The sequence below is a fragment of the Micrasema longulum genome, unplaced genomic scaffold, assembly GCF_059751315.1.
Source record: "Micrasema longulum isolate JH-2025_06_02 unplaced genomic scaffold, ASM5975131v1 h1tg001129l, whole genome shotgun sequence".
NCBI lineage: Eukaryota > Metazoa > Arthropoda > Insecta > Trichoptera > Brachycentridae > Micrasema > Micrasema longulum.
The window spans coordinates 209,828-235,096 of record NW_028278317.1 but is presented as its reverse complement, the minus strand read 5'-3'; the positions used below and the strand labels follow the sequence as shown (position 1 = coordinate 235,096).

Below are 25,269 nucleotides of genomic sequence, written 5' to 3'. Positions count from 1 at the left end.
TGGTTGATGTGAAATATTTATTTAAAAGGGTGTTTTCACACCAGAATATTTCGTAGTCCCTGGAGCGTAAGAATTATCAATTTACCTTCATATAACAAAAAAACATGAAGATACTCTGCGATTGGTGTACATTAGCAGTGCCCTATGAACCATTAAATGCGGAAAGGGAATGATGATGATGATTATATTTTTAAAATATTTTTATATGCTCGTACATATTTTTAATCCGTTCATTAGTATGTCTACAAAAAGTATTATTTTATGGTCGTGAAAAACATTAATTGGACTCATATATTATTCATGAATATGAATTGTTTATAAATATTCTGTTGTTGTTCCAAATAAATTTTAAAAATCGCATAATCACAAATTGTTTCCTAAACATTTCGTTCAATGTGACTCCTGTGGTTTATCGTCTTAGGTACAGATATTAGCACTTATTTGTATTTTATCCTCTAAGGTACAGATGTAAGCACTTATTTGTATTTTATCCTCTAAGGTACAGATGTTAGCACTTATTTGTATTTTATCCTCTAAGGTACAGATGTAAGCACTTATTTGTATTTTATCCTCTAAGGTACAGATGTAAGCACTTATTTGTATTTTATCCTCTAAGATACAGATGTTAGCACTTATTTGTATTTTATCCTCGAAGGTACAGATATTAGCACTTTATTTATTTGTATGTATTGTATTCTTCATTGTTTTATTTTAAACTAAAATGTCAACCCACACACAGACCATGCCTTAGTTGGGTTTTATTTTAATTTTATGTAATAGTGTATTTTGTATTGGTAAATTATGTATCATCATCATAATCATTCCCTTTCCGCGTCTAATCGTGCATAGGGCACCGCATTGGTACACCAATTGCAACGTATCTTGATATTTTTTTGTTATATGACGGTAAGATGATCAGTCTTACGCTTCAGGTAACAATCCAGGGACCACGAAATATTCTAGTGTAAAACACGTTTTTAAATCGAACCCGAGACCTCTTTCATGGAAGGCAAATGCGCTGACCACTACACCATAAGGTCGACAGTATACATATAAAAATACTAAGATAGAAATGAAAAACATTTAAGAAAAGGAAATATGTATGTCTTGGCATTTAAAATGCTTGTGACTCATCAATGGCCTGGTTTAAGTGGCTAACAAACACATGAAACATTCACCACTCTGCCTATGTTTGTATATCTCTATTCCTTCCATTTTTACTTCTGTTCATTTTTGTAAAGTTTAAGAACTGAAACATCTATCGATGTGGGTGAGATTCATCTAACAAAATTATTTCACCTACAAGGCCTTCTTTGTTTTTTCGCGGTCCGACTTTTCTTCATACAAACGTCATTTCGTATTTCCTCCCTAGATTACTGCACTAGAACAATGTTTTTTTTACACACTATAGACATTTATTTTTGCCGTGTTTTCAAGGTTTTGCTTTTTTGATAAATTGTTTCTTACGGGAGCTAGAACCATCCAAAAACCCATGAAAGCGCCCCCTTTTATTTGCTGAATTCAGCTGTACCAACAGTATACAAATATGATCAATAATTTTGAAAACCCATTAAGGTATCGACATAAAAAAATTCACTTCTATACTTTCTCAAAAAAAAAATCGATTAATTTTTGAGGTGCGGAGAACGTAACAAAGAAACGTTTATTTCGTCGAGTTTAGTTAGGCATAATCAGATTGATGTGCAGTTGTGTTTTTCGGACAATATAATAACGAAGCATGCGAGAGTGTCAGAAAAACTATGTTCATAAATCTTTTCCTAAAATTCCCCCACCACCGCCTTTCCTCTTAATAATATTCCCTCGAGGGTGAAATTCAATCCGAATTCGGACAAACTCAAAATATCATCGGTAAAGCCAAAAGCTTAATAAAAAAATTCAATTCAACAGACGTGATTTACGTACAAAAAATAACGAGATGATAACTGCGAGATTATTTCATAAAAATTGGTTTTGATGACTCGGTTTTCTGTGACTAATTTGCTGGAGCTCGAAAGTTGCTCTTCGTCTCCCGAGGTCATGGGAATGGCGGAGAAGCCCTCAGAAGTCCACAGGACTATTGGAGGATCATGTCTTGGAGCCAGACAGGAAAATGAAGAAATCGAGTTTTCTGGACATGAAATGAATGAAAACTATGGAAGGAGTTTCTCTAATTCAAGAGTAGCCGATAAAAGAAGTAAGTATGAAAAAAGTCTTAAATGCGAAACAAACAGAAATTAAATATGTACCTTTATAAATCACATAACACTGGAGTATCTAGTTTTTCACCGTAAATTTAATGAAAAATAATAAATTAATTAATATTGTTGACTCAATCAATTTTTTCAACACATCTGGTGGTCTTGTCCGTTTCGCCCTCTCTATAATTATCGAATTAAGCTTCTCGCTACAATCCGTGGCCCTGTTATAGGTCCTGTCAAATATACACGGCTTGCGGCTTCCAAAAAGAATAACGAGGCATTTAAAAAGTTTTCCACAATCCAATGAAGTGCGCATAAAGTACTTTTGGATTACCTTCTTTCAGCGCAAAGATGCCAAGACTATTAGATTATAGAGAGCTTCTTGTGGCAACTTTTCTCGTTCGCAACGAGCTATTTTTCCGTCTGCACTACCAAGGAGACGAATGTTCTTAAATGTGTACATACGAAGAAGGAAAACTGTATCTTTAAAAAACAATTAGTACAAATTTTTACAACTTTTATTTTAACAGTCTGTTTTTTGGTTTGGTTTAAATAATAAATATATATATCATCACCATTTCTCTATCCGCCGCCAGTTGTGCATAGAGCACTGCACTAGAATACCTAATGCTATGTATCTCGATCATATATTACATGAAGGTAATGTAATCAGTATTACGTTTCAGTTGCCAGACCCGAAACGCAAAAGCTTTTGTTAGCATCGAGTTTGGGATATGTTACATTTATTTTATTTTATTATTTTTTATTTTTTATACGCCTCCACTCGTTTGCGAGTGATTTTGTATATGTTACATTTTCATGAAATATTTTTATTTTCATGTAATATTTTTACTTTTGGAATCAATAAAATAAATAAGTAAATAAATTAACATTGCAGTACAAAACAACCATTAAGGTCAGTTTTCATGTTGACCCCGGGAATCGCCGGGTCCGCAAGAATAGTAGGCGAACGCGTCAACCACAAAAATATAGACGGACTTACGCATAATAGGGAAATATTACATACTACAAATACCGATAAAAATATATGAAATAGATTTAGAATTATCCAGGTTGCCGGAATACGGCGTTTATTGTCAAAAAATAAAAGTAAATACAGCAATACAAAATAAAACAAAACGAATATTAGACATTAAATTGGATTGCAAGAAAATAATCCTAGCAGCTTCTCTAGATACAAAAATACCGGTTCTAAAGCTACATTTATAATATATAAACACTTTAATAATATATGTAATAATTCATTGTATTTTCAAAATAAAAATGGATATTGTGGAGAAATGTTTTCATACGTAATTTCAATTTTTTTTTAATACGTCGCTAGAAAAACGCGACACATTTAACCTTGATGATTGTGACATCAAGATTTGTAACATTGTTCTTAATAAATTTGAATGGTCAGGAACAAATAAATATAAATCGTGACGTTTTAGGGGCGTGGCCAATGGAATGGCCGTTTTTGCGGGAATCCAAAGTTACAAAATTAAAAATATTTTTTTGTTACTAGTAATAAGCAAAAAAAAAATTTTTGCTGGACAGTATCTCATAGACCCTTATTGCATTAAAACTGTAAAAAAAGTGATATTTCCCTTTTGACATATTGACGTTTTTGCGGGAATCCAAAATTACAATTTTAAAAATATTTTTTTGTTACTAGTAATTAACAAAAAAATTTTTTTTTGCTGGATAGCATACAGACCTCGCCTCCTCTACAATCATACATCTTCTCAAGCACGCACGCCGATTATTCTTACTTTTGACATGTCGTGCCACTTGGTCGTGCCATGTCTGCATCCATCAACATTCGCATGGTAGATCCTTTAAGCCGTTCTTTCGGTGTCCATCCGCTCTACATGTCCAAACCAACGCAGCACCCCTTTCTTGATTCTGTCGATAATGCACGTCTCAGCCTTACACACTTCACGGATCTCGACATTTGTGCACCTATCATACATCGCTTTACCACACATTCGCCAGAGTGATCGCATTTCGACAGCATTCAACCTACTTTCATCATCATTTTTTCAATTCCACACTTCGCTCCCATACTTATTAAAAAAAATATATTTAAAAAACATATGTAATTGTTTTGAATATTTCTCAAAATAAACCACTACAATATCTCGAGAAGAAAAATCGCTTCATTAAATTACAATAAAAGATAATTTCCAAAACCACTTTCACGTGTTCAAAAGTATGTCTCGCGACAAATGCGTTTTTAAATTGTTTTGATAATGCTTTCTATATGTCTCAGCAGATTGTCTCCTCATTATGTTATTTCGACTGATGAGTTTTCACGCTTGCTGCCGCTACAAAAAGTCGACACGTGTAAAATGAGCTTATCGTTGAGTAAAATCAAGATGTAACTTTTAAAATTAAACGAATTTAATTAAAACTGCAAAATTTCTCCAAGAAACAGATTTTTAAAATAAACAATAAAACAATTACAACGGAGATGAAGAACATTTTTCATGGGGGAATATAATATCCCAACCTTTTAACAGTGATCTTCTTTCCTGTTTTTATTTAATACGAGCTGAACCCGGCAATGCTTTGCTATTGCTAGATTTGAGTTCTTGCGAAACAGATTAAATTAACACAATCGAAAATTTGATATCAATTGTATTGTATTTAGTCCAAATAAGATATCAACAATATTTTGAGTTTGTTTAAATTTTTGTAGACAAGAACTGGATTCAACTCCCCGGGAAGCTGTTTATATTAACATGTTACAACAGAGATGAAGAAAATTTAAGAGAAGGTAATATAGAAGTCTAGGCATCTACAGGGATTATGACTTGTCATTAGCTGGTTTAAGTGGCCACTTTACAAACATCTATATTCCTTCAATTATTTCATCTGTTGATGTTTGTGAAGTTAAAGAGCTGAAACCTTTATTTATGCGGGTGAGATTCATCTAATTGAATTATTTCACCTACATACTAGGCAACGCCTGAAAATCTTATTTTTTCAATTTCTATACTTCTTCATAAACCAGGTGAATTTATCAACAATATTTTGAGTTTGTCCAAATTTTTGTAGACAAGGACTGGATTCAACTCCCTGGGGAGCTGTTTTCAAATATGGGCAGAATGGTGAATGTTACACAGTGTGTAAAGTGGCCACTTAAACCAGCCAATGACAGATCATACGCCCTGTAGATGCCTAGATTTCTATATTACCTTCTCTTATCTGTTCTTCATCTCTGTTGTAACATGCAACTTAGATATGTCCGTATACATTGTTATTTTTGTGTTTCAGTTTAGATAAATTGCGAGGACAGAGAATTTTGATGAATATGTGTTAGGTTATTAAGTATAGAGACACGCCAATGGTAAAAATCCATAATGTGTAAAAAAAAAACTCTGCGCCGGCTTGGACATGAAGAGCGAATGGACATCGAAAGAACAGCTAAAAATATTTACAATGTAAATGTTCGTGGATCCAGAAAAAGAGGAAGACCGTGAAAGACATGGCATGACCAAATCCAACAAATACTGGACATGGTAAAAGTCAGAATAATCGGCGCGCGTGCATGAGAAGATCTATGAATGTAGAGGAAGCGAGATCTGAATGCCAAGATAGAGTGATGTGGCGTTCTATCCTCTCTGCCTGCCCTTACGGGGAGTGGCGTGATAGTTTGTTGTTGTTGTTATTGTAAAAAAAAACATTTCTCTAGTGGCATCATGCATATAGAAAATTCGTGAATACGTTTGTATGAAGAAAAGTCAGACCGCCTTTCCTCTTAAGATTAAACATAATTAAGTAAACTTACAAAAATTTACTAAAAAATCTTTAGTAAAAACCGTTCGGATAATCGTAAAAAAGATGTTGTAACTTTTCGTTGGTAAGTAGGTACTTGTTAATGATTGAATTCCAAATCTAAAATTAATATGTAGATATTCAAATATTGCATTTAAGTAGGTACCCAAGTACTTGTTTGTGTTTAAATTCCAAAATATAAAATGATTCATTCTTTTCAAATAAAGAATTTTTTAGCAAATGTCAAACTCTACTCAGGGATGCATTTTAGTCAGGAATGTGATTTTCAAAAATGTATCGAATGTTAATTGATATTGACAATTGTTAAGTATAACTAAAAATTCAGTAAAAAGAAATTAATGGGTAGAAATTATAAGGAATTCAATGAAGTAATCTGACAGGGATCCACAAAAAACGAATTTTGTTTGTAAACATTCAAAAACCAGCTTTTTTTAAACACAAAAAAACCTTCAATCATTTTTTTTTGGATCCGCATTCTCGGCGAATGCAACCCTGGTGATGGATAAAAAAAACATTAACGCTCGTAACTTTTTTTGTACTCAATAAATTGAAGATTTTATGAGCTATAAATCTTTTCGTGGCAAAGATGTACATTTATCTGAAAACCGCACGTAAATCGGTTCGGTAGTTATCGAGTCCATCGAGGAGAACCATTCGAACATTGCCTTTTATATATATAGATTATACGCAACATACTCCCAGCAATGAAGAGCCGTGATTTTTTACAAGACATAATACATATCCGAGTTTTACAAGGACTGGCTGGTCTGCAAAATGCACATCTTGGGTTGTGTAGTCAGCCAGACTTTAAAAATCATTAAAACTAGTAAAATATATAATTTAATTATTTCCTGTATTATAAAAAAAATCACAGTCAGTGAACAATTCACTTCCCTCTATTCTCAATCCAATGAAGTGCATATTATGTACATCTGGATTACTTTCATTCAGCACAAAGATGCAAAGGCTACCAGATCACAGAGAGCTCTTTCAGGCAGTTTTTCTCGTTCGACGACGAGCAAATTTTCCGAGTAAGTGAGCACCGCCAAGGAGACTTATTTGCTCAGATGCGGTGTGCGGTATGCGGTGGCAAGCTGTATTATAAAAAAAACGAATGCATTTAATGCTTTTAATACTTTTTTATTTTAACAAATAAAATAACTTGAATTATTGTATCTTTATTCCCGCAAAGCCGAGGCTTGTCTGCGGGCTACATTACATTTTTAAAAATTAAAAAAAAAAAAAAAAAATTTTTTTAAAGGTAAGTATATAGTTTAATAAAAGATAAAAAATCTAATATATTGATGAGCCCACTTAAGTTTCACTTGCTGTTTTTAATAAGTTTTGACTATTTTTTTAAATGTGTATAGGTTTTTTTTCTCACGATTTTCAACAGGTATTAAATTAAACAGTTTTGGTACTACACTCCCATTGTTCTATCTCCATAGTAGTTCTTCTGTCGTGGCACCGTCAGCTGCTGTGCCGATACTTGTCGGGTCACAATCTGGTGGTTTACTTTGGATTTAAAACTGCAATCAAGGAAATGATCTGTCATTTTCTTATACTGACACTGTTTGTTAATAGGCAAAACGTTAACATAATCAACTAATATTTTATTATTGTCTTTTGCCTCAAAGTTTATTTTTACAGGTACGATGGTTTTTAAAATTTGTACTTGTAAGTTCAAGACTGTCGGTATAAGATTAGAAACATAGGCCCCATATTCTTAATTTATATTGAGTTAAATTATATTGACTAAGTAAAAAAAATCCAACTGCTGTGTAGATTTGATTATTCACTCTTTTCACAAAAGTGCTATTTATTTATTTATTTATGCTTTATTAAGTCGGTTCATAACATCTTAACTAATATAAACTTTTAATAATGTTACAATTTTTTATCAAAATTTCTCAATAACATATTTTTTCAAATTAATTTTAAATATTCAATTTTCTTATATTTCCTTTATTTCTTCAGGTAACTCATTCATTGTACAGCTTCAATCCTTTGTATCATAAGTTTTAAGATTCCGTTTTTTTCCTCATTGGTAATCTTATCTTTTTTTTACCCCTTGTTTCATATGTATTACATTGTTGTTTAAATTTTATTATTGTTTTTATTTTATTCATCTCCTTAATTATTTTATGCATAAAAATTGCCACATTATATTTAATTTGTTGCTATACTGTGAGCAAGCTAATTTCTTTGTCCATTATTTCTACATTAGAATAGATATTTCTTTTGAGTATAATCCTTATTGCCTTATTTTGAAGAATTTTGAATTTCTCCTTCATTACATAAAAAATGAATGGAAGAACAGTAATTTATGTGTGGACATATTATTGTTTTATATATTCTCTTGAAATAGTTCAAAAAAAATTCTTACGGTATATAAATTTTAAGCTTAGAATCAGTAATGAATTTTTAAATTACGATTTTTTACTAAAAACATTAAATTTGTTAAAACTTAACGATAGAAGAAAAATTATAGACCTTTTAAATTTATTCAAAATTGTAAATTCAATATGGGATTGCCCTGAACTATTATCTCTCATCAACTTCAGGGTGCCCGGAAGAATGACTAGACAGGTGCCACCGTTTTGTAGCAACAATTCACGGACAGTGTATACTTGTAATGCCACATTGAACAGACTTCATGTACTCGGCAATAGTTATTCCCACGTATCCGGTATATTTAGAGTAGGGTATTGTTCCTATAGAACAAACCTTTTGAACTTTTCCAAAGATGGTGAATGGTAATTATATTTATTTATTCATGCATTTCATAATAAACACAGTTTTTTGTTCACTTTGTCCATCTGTATGAAACAGTACTTATGATTTTCTTGTTGTATTACTGAAGAATGTTTTATTATTTAAACTTTCTACTGAATATGCTGTATAATTTTTAGGTTAATTTTATAAATATAAATCTTTTATAATTTTGAGGTTTTTTTTTTTAATATAAATCTTGGGTATAAGGAAATTCATGTTTTTAAAAAAAGAAATATTAAGTCAAATATGTAGTATTATTATTGTTTGTAAAAGGAAGATTTGCCGTTTATGTTAATAAAATAAGAATACTACTTTTTGAATCTATTACATTTCGTAATCTTCCAATATATTTTTTTATTTTTTTATTTTTTATTTTGTTACATATTGAGTACGTTTTTTTAGAATTTAAATATCTTTCCAAGTAGACCACGAGATACTTTATTTCGTCCATCTTATTATCTTAGTTTCACTTTTCTATGGCTGGCAGCTTTCTGCATAACTGCGTTCAATTAGTTCTCCCTAATTTTACTGTGTCGATGTCTTTTACCTTGTTCCTTTGATACGTTGGTATTTAAATAAAGGCAGATTTAGCCAGGAAGCGTTCTCTTTAATTAGTTAGAGTAAGGATAACATGACGAAATAAAAGATTCAAACAACGCGACAGAGTTATCAAAGATAATTGCGGTTGACACGATGTATCGAGTTGGTCCCGTATTTAAACTTGTGGAATAAAAGAGTTGAGAAGTTATTTATGTAAGCGATTACAGGCTGCACATTTTTTTATTCATTTCAGAACTTACTAGTAAACTTGGTATAAAATTGTGCTTACCCTCCCTCCCCGGTGATGTGTAGCTAGAACACATTGCGTCTAATAACTATAATATAAAAAATAAATAAAAAAATACTTCCCTTTCAATGGTTTCGTCAATAAAGGATCTTGGCATTACTTTAGATAGTAAACTCTCCTATCGTGAACACATTGATGATATTGTAAACAAATCTCTCAAACTTCTCGGTTTTATCAATAAAGTGACGGCGGACTTTAAAAATATTAATACCATCAAAACTCTTTATTGCTCACTAGTTCGACCCCATCTAGAATACGCTTCTCCTATTTGGTCTCCATTCTACAGGACTCATATTGACCATATCGAGTCTGTCCAACACCGTTTTTTAAGAAAAGTGGCATGGTTGCTCGGATTACAAAGGGGTAATTATTCTTATTTTGAAATAGAGCAATCTCTTAATCTGTCTTCATTGGAGAGACGTAGAACTGAGATGGACTTTATATGCATTTTCAAAATACTTATAGCTTTAAGTGATGTCCCATCTCTGTTGCAATCAATTTCTTTTCATGTTCCCAACCGTGTCACCAGAAGTCAAAATCTGCTATTTATAAAATCTTCTAAGAGCAATTTTGGTTTTTATGCCCCAATGTCCAGAATGTGTAGATTAGTCAATTCATCACACGACTTGCAATTTTTTGGGATAGATCTTCCGACTTTTCGTAGATCTCTTCGCAACTAAACAGTGTGGGATGAAGTTGGATTGGCATGGTTTAGCTCAAAGTGTTTGGTCCTTCGTTTTTTTTAAATATATTGTATACTATTATTATTTTGCCCTTGTTTGTCTTTGCTAAATAGTTTTATGTTCTTTTTGTTCAGTTTCTTGCATTTATGTTTCTTCATGTAACTGTTGTAATTGGCTTAGGCCGTATATATAATAAATAAATAAAGATCTTTATAAATATAATAAATATGGGGTTTAGATTTTCAGTATTTCTCCATTACACATTTACGTATCGACTGAAATAATTTGTTATTAAATATACCCAGGATACAAAGGTATGGAAATGAATTAAAACAAATATTCGACATCTTCAATTCAAATTTTGTTCATGAATTAAAACGAATTCTCACTCGTTATTTTTTAGAAAAATTATGGATTTATTTTTAAATGTATTATTAAATTAAACTTTGTTTCCCGAAATACGTGATTATTTATTTCTTTATTTAACATGTTAGACATAATTTTAAATTGTACATTGGTGGATTTATTGCCAAATGGCAACTTCTTCCAACCAACTGATGATGATGATTTCACTAAATAGAGGTATTATTATTTCGTAATTTAACTTTTTTTATTTTTGTTTTATTGCTGAAAAAACTTTTATTTTTTAAGTACTAATGTTGTATTAATTTTTTATATCTAGTTATTCTCAACTTTACTCGTGATTCTCTCGTGGTTATTGCTATCTTTATTTAGAAATGTTGTTTCTTTTTAACTTTTTGTATTATATGTTTACTAAATTGTTTAGTTTTAATTATTCTATTATTTCATACTATGTACTACATGATTATTGTGCACTGCTGTGATTATTTCTCTAAATGATAATTTTTTTGTAAAAGGTTCTTTGAACCGTTGATGTATAAATAAATAATAAGTACTTATTAGGCGCAAAAAAGCATTTAATCGGAAATCGGGGATTGATTACACTCACAGTATACCAATGTTTCGTAGTGTTGCGTATGAAGAAACAGTCACGTAGTCCAGTACTAGCCTACTAGCAGTTTTAGTATTAGTAGCTCTCGGGAAGTTGGCGCGGGTGCACGTTTCGCCCAAGTCGTTAGCGATACCCAAGGGTTTTTTTATGTTTTCAGCAGTTAGATTTTAAATTTTATTATTTTTGAATTAAATTATGGTTAATTAAAGCCATCCCTTATAAATATTACATTTTTCCCTTTTTAAATCTCTTACTTTTTAATGTGCAGTGACTACACAGCATCGTAACGAAAAGGTGTTTTCAGGACAGTGAGGGAAAGGTTAAGAATGGCAGTAAAAATATGTAGTTATTGTTTAAATTTTTACTTTTTAAAATTATTTTATTGTTTAAATTTTTACATCTCATAAGATTCTTATTATTTCAATGTTTTGAGTACGTCCAAATATTTTAGGACTGGCCGGATTTCCTCCCTAGGGAGTTATTTAGATCTAAATTTGTATTTACATTTAGATCTAAATAACTCCAGCCAGTCTGCAAATATTTGATATACTCAAAACATTGTTGAATTGACTAACTGGCAAAAGAAGGAGTATAAAAATTGGAAAAGTGTTTGCAGGCGTCGCCTAGTAGGTTAATTGGTTCGCCCGGATGAATCTCTCCCACATGATAAGGGTTTCAGCTCTTTTTCTTCACATAAGTCAACAGATGGAAGAGTTGAGGAAATTTGGATGTTAAAACATATGCAGAATGGTGCAGGTTACACAGTGTGTAAAGTAGTGTAATAAAAATTTTAAAAAAACAAATGGTTGCTTACTTCTGCAGGGGAGAAGTGAGGGGAGTGCGGCGTAGTATCTGATTCCCCCCTCCCCTTCCTCGTTTCTCCCCTGCAAAAGTAAGCAACCATTTGCGTTTTTGGATAAATATTTTTTTTTAAATTTTGTATGTTCTAAAAATTATTTAAATGTTCCAATATGTCTTCTTGCTCATACTGATCATCGTGGTTTCGGATGTGACAGGGTTTAATGAACAGCCTGTATATTAAAAGGGCAAAATATAGCCACATTATCTGCGTCTCTAGGCGTTCGTTTTCAAAACCGACAGTCCCGTCAGAATTTAATTCGATTTCAAAACTTATTATTTTTACTCATATTTCTAATAGGTTTTTAAGAAAAAAATATCAACCTCAGACCCAGAGGTCCCGGGTTCGATTTCCGATGTGTTTTACACGAAAAATTTATTTAAGATGTTACTTACGCTAGAATATTTCATAGTCCCTGGACTGGCACCTGAAACGTAAGACTGATCATATTTCCGTCATGTAACAAAAAAAAATTAAGATACGCTGCAGTTAGTGTCCCAATGCACAATGTGCTTATGCACCATTAGGTATGGAAAGGGGAATGACGATAATGATGTATTGTAACTTATATTTATGTTTTATTTAAAAATATTATTATTATTGCTTATAATTGAATAAGCTTCAATGAAAAAACACATGTGTAACAAAAAAAGGTCCGCTCTTAACATAAAAAATATTTTAATATATAAATATTTTTTAATGTATGCATATATGTATTTTCACAGATAGATATATTAGAAATAGAAAAATTAGCAGAAGCTTAAAAAAAATAATTTTACATATTGCTCCACAACATTAACAATTAATACACTAAATAATGTAATTAAAAAACATTAATAAAATTTGCATGATGTGAATAAAGACGAAAAAACAAACAATAGAAAATAAAACTATCGTTGAATTTTAAAAAAAGTATTTTACCCATTTTTACAAAAAAAATGCAGCAACTATTTAACTTAAAATAATTTCAAAATAAGGTTTTTTTGGTGCAACTGGCCCTTATTATATATTCACTCGTTAATTTTTAAATGATTACATTCACGCGTTCAAACGAAAATATTTTTTCAAATAAAAAAAAATACTCAAAATTCTATTATTTAACTAAGAATGGGTTTCAATAGTTAATAATAGTTATTTTTAATACAAAATTACTGTTTTCTAAAAACTATTTTTTTTCATTATTTTAGATAAAGGCCCGAATTCCAGCCTTGATGAATTCCCAAAAACAAAATACGGTCGTGTTCCAGAGAGTTTGTTCACTACCAAAAACAATGCCAAATACGAAATCCCTCATGATTATGAAAAGTCAAAAGAATATGATAAAACAACAGAATATTATTCTCACACTTCCAACCAACATGTCGACGGTAAAACAATTGAAAGAAGTAGAGAAATTACCAAAGTTAAAATCGGACAAGAATATGGCTCAAAAGATTTGATTCCAAGCCAATTTGCTCTCTACCCTAATTCAGAACATTACCACCATCCTCATTTTCAAGATGGTAGTAATCTTTCAGAAGCCAGAGCCCCTATCAATTTCGGCTTTGATGCAAGAACAAACTTCCAAAGAGACAGACCAAAAGGGTATTATGAACCAAAGAACCACAACCTGGTCAAAGAAGTAGATGCAAATTACAGTGAGGATGTTGGCGAGATGACTTGCGGGAGTTTTGAAGATGAAATGGATAAGAATGGGAAGAAAAAACCAAGAAGGAATAGAACAACATTTACTAGTCAGCAGCTCACGGCTTTGGAAAGGGTTTTTGAAAAGACTCATTACCCTGATGCGTTTGTACGAGAAGATTTGGCAACAAAGGTCTGCTTGAGCGAAGCTAGAGTTCAGGTAGGTTAATTTTATATTAAATCTCAACTTTGGTGAAAAAAAATGTGATTGTTTGATCAGACTGTGTTTTTATGCTTAGGAGAGAGGAGATAAGTAGACAATGGTAGGTAGGATACCTACGTATGATGTTGTTACAAATGGAGAGTTATTTTTTTAAAGGAAATTTCCGTGCTTGATATCGGACAGAAATATTTATTGAAGGCAGAGGTGGCCGTTCATACTAACAAAGATGCACGCACATCCAGTTTCTCATCATTACGAGACGCAGAGTTCATATTGCGATCTGATTTCTCGACAAATGGTTAGAACTTAAAAAAAGGTAAAAAAGACATTAAATATTATCACAGAAATGTGAAAATGCTGTTAGCGTCTCAGGCTAAGGAGATTACTGACTGCTTTTCTTAATGAAATTGGTTACGGAGAATCGAAGAGGATCATGATAGCTGATAGATGATAGATGGCCAACGCGCGTACTTGTTTATCGTTATTTTTTATTGGTGAATTTAAAATTTAGTCCATTATTATTTTTACTACCCAACTACTTTTTAATTATAAATAATAAAATAATAATTCAGTTGGCGCATTTGCCTACCATGCAAGAGGTCCGAGATTCCCGACATGGTTGATATGAAATATTGTTTAAAAGGGTGTTTTTACACTTGAATATTTCATAGTCCCTAGACTGGTAAATGAAGCGTAAGACTTTACCTTCTTGTAATAAAAATAATCAAGATACGCTGCGATTGGTGTACCAATCGAGTGCCCCATTCACCATTAGGTGCGAAAAAGGAATGATGATGATGATAATAAGTCTCTGGTATTTTGGTATTATTTTGGTAAATAATGTATTTTTTACTGTTTTAGGAGAGAATTATTACGAACTCTTTTTAGACACAGTTAGAAATTATAATATTGTACTAATGTCAAAATCGTATGCTTGTATTATCAGATAAATAAATAAGTATGCCATAAATTTAGAAAAAAATCAATAATCATCGAGTTTTAAGGATTCAAGCAAAAATATATAAATTCTCACACTCATTGAAAGTTTCAAGGATTTCAAAATAATTTATGCGTATGTTAAATTATATGAGCCAAACAAGATTATACCATTTGATCCTAATTTTGTAGTCTGCTTCACAACATTCCGCCTGAGTAAAAACTTCATGAAGCGAGTAAATTGATTTGGGCCAATGCAGTCGGCTTGTTTTGAACAAGGGCCATCTTGTTTTCTGAAATAATCTCATCAAAGACTGAAGACTTGTTATATCATGATACATGTTGTTGCTGGAAGGGAAAAATTATATTAGTTTAATATAAAAATTAGTAGAATTAAATAAATAGGAATAAATTAGACATTAAAACTTCTCTGCTGATATTTAAAAGTATTATCGTTCCCCACATTGATTATTGCTCCAGTATTTTATATTAAGGTAATGAAGGAGATCTAAAAAGACTCCAAATAATACAAAACAAAGCGATGAGGATAATATTAAGATGTGGGAGACGAACAAATGTTAAGAAAATGATTCAACTTCTAGATATTATGACAATTGATCAAAGAATCAAATTCAATGTTGCCAATGAAATAAACAAAATTATTCGCATATTGCAAGACAGATAGAGAACATTTAAGTGATGGAAATACAGGAGTCTAGGCATTTTCAAGGCTCATGACCTGTCATTGGATGGTTAAAGGGCCAATTTACTCACTGCTTAACGTTGACTATTTTTTTTTTATACATATTTTTTCAATTCTAGCGTCTGTTGATTTTGTTAAGTTAAGGAGAGATAAATTTAAGAGAGATTCATCTGACTGAATTATTTCACCGCACCACGTGTAAACATTCGTTTTTGCATATCGTAATTTCGCCTTGTAGTCAAATGGTCAGCACATTTCACCATGCAAAGTTCTCGAAATTGATTCCTTACATGTTTGGAATTGATAATAATAATCATAGTTTATTAACGAATTAACAAATACTTAATCTTCTACATATACACTTAGGTAATAGATTTCTCTGGATCATGTCTAACCTGCCTAACTAGGTACAACCTGTTTTAAGGCAGACATTTTTATGCAAAAATAAACAATAACCTACTAGTTAATTTACTATACCGTTATACAATATTAATTTATACCATTTATTATTTAAGAATGTATTTTGAGTAAATTTTCCAATTTTTCTCGTTTTTTTACATTTTTTTTAAATTGAATCCCGATCATGGTTTTACAATGTCCGGGTAACATATGAAATATTTTGGGGCCCAGAAACCTTAAATTTCTTTGCCCGAATTCAGAGTTTGTGATAGACCCCATGACCCATCCTCTAGTTTGACTTTTGGTAGGTGTTCCTTTTGGAATTTGGTCGAATAATTTGCTTTCACAAACATTATTATTCTAAAAATATATAATTGCTTTATATCTAAAATCACAAATTCCTCAAATAGCTTGATGCTGGGGTACCTGAAGGGCTTTTTATTTAAAAATCTTTTTTTTTAGACCAATATCACAAAGAGACGAATTCAATGAATTATTTCATGGATGTCTCAACCGAGATGAAGTTATTAGAAAACGTTGGCATTTAAGGACCTTACATTTTGTCATAAGATGATTTAATTGACCATTTTACACGCTGTGTAACATTAACCATTCTGTAGGCAATTGACTTCCATGTATTTTTATTTTCCATAAGTTGAGTTTGAATAATACATTTAGAAGCAGACATTTAAAGGACTTCCTCATCGAAAATGAAAACTTGAAAGTGTAAAAATATGTGAACTTTATTTCTCCTTTTTTACAAATTCGCAGTATTACTTTTTACATTTTTAGTATGTATAGTTTTATTTTTGTGTTTGTTTGTTTTTTATGATAATTTCCTGTTATTGTTATTTTTATTGGAAACGCGCTGATAAACTTTTATTTATTATTAGTTTGACGCGATCTAGATATTGTTTTTTTTTAATGTGCGTGATGGTTAACTATAGAGCATTAAAATATAAATAAAACTATCCCCATAGATGCATTTTTGATCAGAAACCTTCAAGCTAAATTCGTTTTCAAGATAGACAGCGGAGCATTTTAACTCTTCATTTTTTAATCAACCTAACTTATTTTAATCAACAATATTTTGAGTTTGTCCAAATTTTTGTAGGCAAGGACTGGATTCAACTGCCTGGGGAGCTGTTTATATTAACATTTTACAACAGAGATGAAGAACATTTAAGAGATGAAAGAATGAAGGAATATAGATGTTCAAATATAGGCAGAACGGTGAATGTTACACAGTGTGTAAAGTGGCCACTTAAACCAGCCATTGACAGGTCATAAGTCCTGTAGATGCCTAGACTTCTATATTACCTTTTCTCAAATGTTCTTCATCTCTGTTATTATTTTAATCAGATGTTTTTTATGGTAATCACAGATTATAAGCTCTGTAATGTTAATACCTTCTCTTAAATGTTCTTCATCTCTGTTGTTATTTTAATCAGATGTTTTTTATGGTAATCACAGATTATAAGCTCTGTAATGATAATAATTTCTCTGTATATATATAACGTAATTAACATATTGTTAATAATTGTGTATTTGCAGGTATGGTTTCAAAATCGAAGAGCCAAATTCCGTCGGAACGAGCGTTCTGCCCTGGGCAACAGAAGATCTCCGAACCCCCCAATATCGTCAGTACCTCTCGCACCGTGCGAGCGTCCTATACCACCAAGAATACCTTCAGACTACCCTCAGACCAAACCCCAACACTCCTGGCTTAGCACTCAACAACCATCTTCCGCTGACCAGCTGTTGAATTTGAACATCAACCATCCTTTAGGGTACTACCAGAATGAATACCTCGTGAACCAACAGCATCACAACTCGTACATTTCAGAATCTCAAGCCCTTGGGAACTACAATAGGAATATTGGGCACTCTGGAGTTTTTGGTGGAGCTGTTGCAAGTACAAGCCCAAGAATGTTCATGGGTCATTATAATCATTATTCAGGATCTGGAGTTGCAGCTTCAACCCATCAGTATAACGTCAACTGTGGTGGTATTGCCAATTGGAGATTGCGAGAGTTGGGGCTTAATGCAATGCAATTTTAAACAAGCGTATTTTTAATTTAAATATATTTTTTTTAATTTTCAAAATTCTGCGGTTTTCAGATAATGCCAATATCAATCTTTGCAAACCAGCTGCAATCAACCGTGTGTTTTATACCATCAGCAAGTCGTTTGATTTTTAAGTCTCGAGCCCCATAATAGGAGTATTACACATTCTGGAATTTTTGGTAGGGCTATTGCTGCCACGAAAGATGTTAATAATCTAAAGCATCATAATCACTTCTTGAGATCTGGTGTTGCAACTTCTACTCTTCAATATAACGTCACCTATGGTAAGATTTCCAGTTGGAGTTTTTGAGTAAAGCATACAATTTCGTAAAAGGTGTTGTCTATATTCTCATCTTTCGGGTGTTCTTCTTAGTCGTTTGCTCTTGGCAGAGCAGTTGTGGTCACGTTGGCAGGAGGGAAACACGTCGTCCGGATTTGCTTCCATCTGCTTCTGTCTTCAGCGCTTCTCGAAGCCTCCTGAAGAGAGACGCCAGTCACTTCTGTCACCAAGTCTGTCCATTTTTTAGGACTTTTTCTGCGAGATCGAGTTATCTCTACTCGGGCTTGTACCATCAATACTTCCGTGTTATTTCTTCGCCTCGTAACATGGCCGAAAGGCTTGTTTCTTTAAATTCTCGGATTAAAGATTTTATATAATGTAAATTGTGGTTTGTGGTGTATCTAATGTTCTAAAATTGGGAATCGAAATATCACTCACAAAGAGCGTGATTTGTACATACGATGGTTTAAATGCAGGTAGGTATATTAATTTTATTACTCTGTGTCTTAAGCATGATGCCCAAAGATAATTTGGAGTCTTCTTTTGGCAGCCATCTCTTGTCAGGTTCGCGTCCTATGGTTCAAACTTGCACTGTCGACAAATATTCAGCAGTGAAAGTCCATGACTAGATTTTCTAACCTGACCAAAATAAAGTAAGTTAGCAGAGATCTCGGGATCCTCTACAGGGTAGCCCAAAGCATTAGACAAATAGAGAGGTTGAAGTACATTTTTAAAAGGATACGCTGTCTGGCCTTTCTTTATCCAAACGTATTCCGTATTTTCGTCTTGGATTATTTTATTTTATTTGGGATTTTTACAGCTATTACATAAACAAAATAAGTAGAAAAATCTTAACAATGCTAAAGCCAATTTAAAAAATCCACTGTAAATATAATGACACATAATATATAAGAAAAGAAGTTTAGTCATTGTATTTGTGTGACGTTTGTATTCATGTGTATGTGAATGTGTGTATGCGTGAATGAATGAGGGAGAGAATACATGTGCGTGTGGGAATGAATGAGGGAGAGGGTGCGTGTGTGTGGGTGCGTAAGTATAAAAAATAATTGTTTAAAACTTGTAATTGTATTTAAAATGGTACAATAAAGAGCTTAGTAAAAAGTTAGAAACCTTTTTGTTAAAATTCCAATCAAGAAATGATATAAATTGTATATATTTTTTTAAAGTATGTTAAATTTCAAAACCGTATTCTGAAAAAAAAACATTTTATTTTCAAATTTAACTGATACACATCGAATGAATAATGTGCGACTAGTCCCATACAATATGGTAGGTAACCACAAAATGCAGTAAATACGAAGTAATGACAACAATAAAATAAGGTTTGACAGTACGCGAACGTTGATTCAAAACGAACACACAAATGCATATTATATGCACCTACATAATATATAAATAAGAATAACATATAAGTTTGATAGAAATTATTCGGATTATGAAAATCAGATGTCAAAAACAGTTGGCCCGCAGTACGGGGATACATAATTATATTAAAAGATCTTCTCACTATAAAACTTATATTTGTTCAGGGATAGAGAGCAACGGAGAGGAGGATGCGGACAAAGACAATTTATTACCTATGGCAGTTTTGATTAATTTAATATTTTTGGTAAATATATCTATGTCGTCAAATTTCCTGTTATATATATATACGAGTACGTATCCATAATACGGTTAATCGTAGCGTTTTTTGACGAATTTGTTCTGCATTAAGGTATGTGGAAAAGTTGTGTATAACGCGTATAAAGGTTGAATATAACGTATTATGGCACTAGAGCGATGATTTTAACCATAAGCGTGTCTCTTTTTTTTGATTTTTATGTTAAGTTGACTTTTATAGGAGCTAGAACCATCCAAAAATGCTTAAAAGCACCTAGGTTTATCTGCCGTCGTTGGACGTAAGGTGTGTACAAATTAAATATGAAAAGTAGGTACTTTTTAAAAACGCAAAACGTACCAACACAGAAATAAAAAAAATGATACTCTCATAGCAAAAAATGAAAATAGGTTCATTTTTAGGGAAGTAAAACGGGAATGCAACACGTCAATTTCGATTTTAGGTAGGAATAATCAGTCCAACGCCGACGTGCAGTTGTCTTTTTTGCTGAGTATTTAGGGAAGCATCTGCAAGATAGTCAGAAAAACTAAATTTAAACACATGTTGATCAAACTGATCGCAATCGCATGTCTTCTTAAGTATAGTTTTAATACAATTTTCTCATGTGCTCCAGTAAAAAAAATAATTGTTAGAAATTATTATGCCAAAAAATGTGTGCAATCTGTACTTTACATCGATAAATAGTATTTTATTGAATTATTACTCGTTTATAATAGGTATCGAGGTGATTTTTTGATACCAGATGTTTTCAGCTTCACCATGGTTGTCTGTTTCTAAATATGATATCAATACAGCCAGGTTAAAATCCAGAATTAGTTTACCAAGATTTGGGAAAACCCAAAATATTTATTTATTAATTTACACGCCCTACGGGCTTTTACATATATTAGAAATTACATTCAAGTGCAGCAGTGAAACATAAGTATGTAAATTTAGTTCGAATTAAAGATAACATAAGAAAAGCTAAAAGATATAAGTAAAAATCAGGAAATGTACCAACATAGGTATAGGGTACATAGAAAAATATTTAATAAATTTACATATGAAAACATACACACACACATACACATACAAATAAGTTTATACATTATTATAGAGACACATGAGAAAACAAAATAGTAAATAAAGAACAATATATAGAAATTTTATACAAATTAATTTATAACCTTTTGAATACTTACATATATTTATATAAAGACAGACGAAATATATCAACTTCACCATACTCGTTACCTAGCCGGTGTAGTCTAGGTATTGGTGAATTGTAATAATAATTGTGACTGCCAGGAGATTGTTAGTAAAATTATATTATACCTACATGGCAATCAAAATTGACTTAAGTTTTTGGATTAATCGTAATTAAGAGGATTTTTTGTAGTGTTTTAACAAACTTTATTTAAGGGCGACCCCTTGATGTGGCTAAGACGTTTGTCTCACGTCCAGAGAGTCTTGGGTTCGGTTTCTGGTGAAATCACTAAAATTGTATATGATTCTCAAGTGTGGGTGCATTGCGCTGTAATTGAACGTAGTTATGCAGAAAGCAGCCAGTCCACAATTTTGCAAAAATGAGAAATTGATGTTTTCGGGTGCAGTAAGGTCATTTCTATGTTTTGCTAAAAACAACCAGACCGCTTTCATACAAAAAGCTGTATTAATCACTATCTGAAAATGGTATCGATCACAAAAATGGCATTTCTCAATTTGCAGAAAACACCCACAGCAAGAGAAAAATCTCACGGTACTTCGGTAAATCATTCAAACTGGTATTTTACATGATAAAATTATTGTTAGTAAAATGAAAAAAAAGTCATATATTCATTGTTTATCATTTGTTAAAGTCAAAAACATTCCAACTGTTGTGTAGATTAGATTAATCAGTCTTTTCACAAAGGTGCTATTATCTCAGTTTCCCTTTTCTATAGCTGGCTGCTTTCTGCATAACTACGTTCAATTGGGCCTCTTGTTCTGATGCCAAATAAAAAAACAATATTTTATTGAATCAAATATCGTTTTTGATTAGTGTGAGTAATAAAATAAAATTGCAAGGGGAAACGTGCAAAACAAACCAAAAATGTTGATATCAACAAATCTAATTCTACGTCATACTGAAGCTGTGTCATTTAAGTATCCTTGTTTCATATCGATGTATCTACCCAAAACTCGAAAGTGGGGGGTCAGTAGTGTATCTTCGTTATCGCTCGAGAGAATTTATCTTCAACTATGCCGTCATGGTGACGGTTTGACGTCCTTGTCTTCCCGTTATAATAGAGGCTGAAGAAATTCCTAATATTACTCTGTAACACCACATCTCAAAGGGCTAAGTCCATTGAATTAATAATAGTCCAGAAACCGCATACGCGCATCAAACAGAAGGCGACTCAACTACACATAAATGAGTAGGTGTACGTTTTGACCTATTAGTTTATTTGTAAACGTTGCTCAGTACGCAACTCCTGATTCGAATTTAACCATGCCGTGTTGTGTCCTTTTAAAGTATAGAAATACTGCTAGGATCTTAAAAAAACAGAATGCAATCACACTTCATGTGTAATTATCAAATAAAGGTGTTTGTCACGAATCATTATTTTTCACAGAATTATTTTTCCGTCTGTCAGATTATCGAAGAAACAAATCGGAAATTTCGTTAGTGTTGCCAGGGTAGTAAACATTTTCACCCTACTTTTCTCATATAATAAGAAAAATAATGAACATTGAACCTCGGATTAAATAACGCCGTGGTGGAAATTTGGCCGACATTATCTTTAAAACATAAAATATTATTTCACACGCTATAAAAATATCCGTTTTATGTAAAATAAAATTTGTTTTATATTTTAAGTTCAAAGTTCATTCATCCAATTACTCTTATTAAATAACCCTTTACTTATCTACTCTGTTGTGTCAATCGATGTTTCCGAGTGCACAATAAAATTTTAGAAAAATTAACAAATTGATTTTTTTACCTTACATTTGTGTTATGGTTATATTCTTCGCGATCTGGCAATTTTACTCGGTGACTTCAAGTATGCGCGCGGCGAAACTGTGTCTAAGTGGAGGAATTATTGGACATAGTCCGATGTATTTAAAAATGATTCTACGCTCCTTCTGGACTATTCTTAATTCAATAGCTTAGACTTTTTTTATCTCTTTCGGTAAGGCACCGTGGCCTTGATTATATTGGGAAGTAAACAGACTTATCTTCGACTGTCTATAAAAAAAACTGATATTTGTAAACGAAAATGAGTATATTTGCATACACAATTAAAGTATCTTTGTCCGTAAATTACAATGGAAATGTTTAGAAGAAACAAATGTATGCCTTTTCTACTTTTCATACAGGAAACTTCATTTTATTGATTGATTTGGTGTTTATTTTGTAGAACTCCATATTTTAACTTATAATTAGAAATCAAACACTGGTTTGAGTCTACTGAACACTTTATTTTATTTTTACAAATATAAACATATAAAAATAAAAACTTCGTGATAATTGTTTCGCCTTATTAGGGCATTTTCAAACGAATGCGAAGATTATTTGGATTAAATGTCCTTATATAGTTATATAATTCAAGGTACTTAAGTAGAAAATAAAAATAATCTTATGAACCTTAGCATGTACATTAATCATAATTGAGGGAAAAACCAATGGTTTAGGGTGAATCTAAGTGTTTAATAGGTAATGGGGAATTTAGGTATTTATATTTGAATTTCGGGGAAAATATAACAAAGTAAGTATTTATTGACATACATGATAATGTGAAATAATTAATGAAGCTTTATAGTTTTGTAAATTTAGATAATTGCTGTCGAAAAAATATCAATAATATTACAATAGGTTGCTGTTCATTTTAATTTCAAAACATGATTGAAATATTATGAGGAAATTTATATAAACGTATTATTATACAATATTTCTATTTTTAAGAATTTCTTATCAAAATATATAAATGCAATTCTAACATGATTCATCTATTAATTGAAATTGTAACAAGAAACAACAGTTTATATTTGTAAAAATAAAATAAAGTATTCAGTAGACTCAAATCAGTGTTTGATTTCTTATTATAAGTATAAACTTAATTTTACTTCGTAGATAAAATTGAAGATAAATGTTTACTTCTCATTGTAATCGGGGCCTTGGTCTCACAGCCGTACATAAATATGCTATATACACCATGTCTTAGCAAGTTGCTTGCGAAGCTTTAAGCTTTTGTTTGACTCGAAAATCTTTGATTTTTGTTCAAACGCAAGCCTCGCTTGATGTATGCGGCTGTCGACTTTACTTTTTGTTCTACGATCCCAGGCGATCCTGCCTCCAAGGTACACAAACTCTTTATAAGACAATCTTGAAACAAACTTGACTTTATAATACGTTTATACAACCCTTACGGGATTTTAAAAATTATGAATTAATGAAAGAAAATACTATAATAAAACTGAATACCTAAAATAAAAATTTGTGCAATAAAATGATATAAATATAACATACAATTCTATAAACGCGTTTCATTTTTTTTAAATTGGGTATAAATGGGTTTAAATGGGACGACGAAAGAATGGTAAAACAATTATATATGGCGAAAATGAACGGCAACGTTAGACGAGGACGACCAAGGAAGACGTGGCATGATCATATAAACCAACATCTTAAGTCTGGTCATGTCAAAAGCAGACAGAACCGAAGGGCATGTATGACAAGATGTATGAATGTGGAAGAGGCTAGGATTGTATGCCAGGATAGACGTGTGTGGCGGTCCATTCTCTCTGCCTACCCCTACGGGGAAATGGCGTGATGGTAGTAGTAGTAGTAGTGGTAAATGGGTAAGTATGTACAAAAGAGTTTTCAGTGGATTTTTTAATAAAATATTACAAACACGTAAGTATTAAAAAGCAATGAACAAACTGTAACATTGCACTTGTAAACAAATATACAGCGTTCGTTCTTTGTTTGTCAATAATTACATAACCAATAATAAATTTAATAATCAAAACCCCTTTTATACTAGCGTGCTTATTTTAAATATGAAATTTACATCACTATAGAATAATAAACATTACTAAAAACATATCAGGGCAATCTTAGAAACTAAAACTTCATTAAAATCAAATGTTAGATTATTTTTGCAAATGAAACCATACATTATCGTACTTGGCTGTAAGATTGGCTTATTTTGAATCTCTAGGGGAAGTTTGCAATATATTTGATATAGAAATTCTGCGTTCGTATGAATATTCTATTGAAATGTAAAAACTGAATCAA

At 31.8% G+C, this 25,269-nt stretch overlaps 1 protein-coding gene across 1 annotated transcript; it reads left to right on the top strand.

Annotated features, from left to right (window-relative positions):
- Positions 1-1,921: 1,921 nt before the first annotated feature.
- LOC148276908 (uncharacterized) lies at positions 1,922-20,305 on the top strand. The gene is made up of 3 exons (XM_088233604.1): positions 1,922-2,194; positions 13,327-13,982; positions 17,578-20,305. Exons 1-3 carry the CDS (start codon positions 1,975-1,977, stop codon positions 18,082-18,084), a joined length of 1,383 nt encoding a protein of 460 aa, XP_088089730.1. The 5' UTR covers positions 1,922-1,974; the 3' UTR covers positions 18,085-20,305.
- Positions 20,306-25,269: the final 4,964 nt, after the last annotated feature.

Coding starts and splice junctions, on each gene's coding strand:
- LOC148276908 (XM_088233604.1), top strand. CDS start 1,975: ATGACTCGGTTTTCTGTGACTAATTTGCTGGAGCTCGAAAGTTGCTCT. Junction 2,195..13,326: donor AAGAGTAGCCGATAAAAGAA/GTAAGTATGAAA, acceptor TCATTATTTTAG/ATAAAGGCCCGAATTCCAGC. Junction 13,983..17,577: donor TGAGCGAAGCTAGAGTTCAG/GTAGGTTAATTT, acceptor GTGTATTTGCAG/GTATGGTTTCAAAATCGAAG.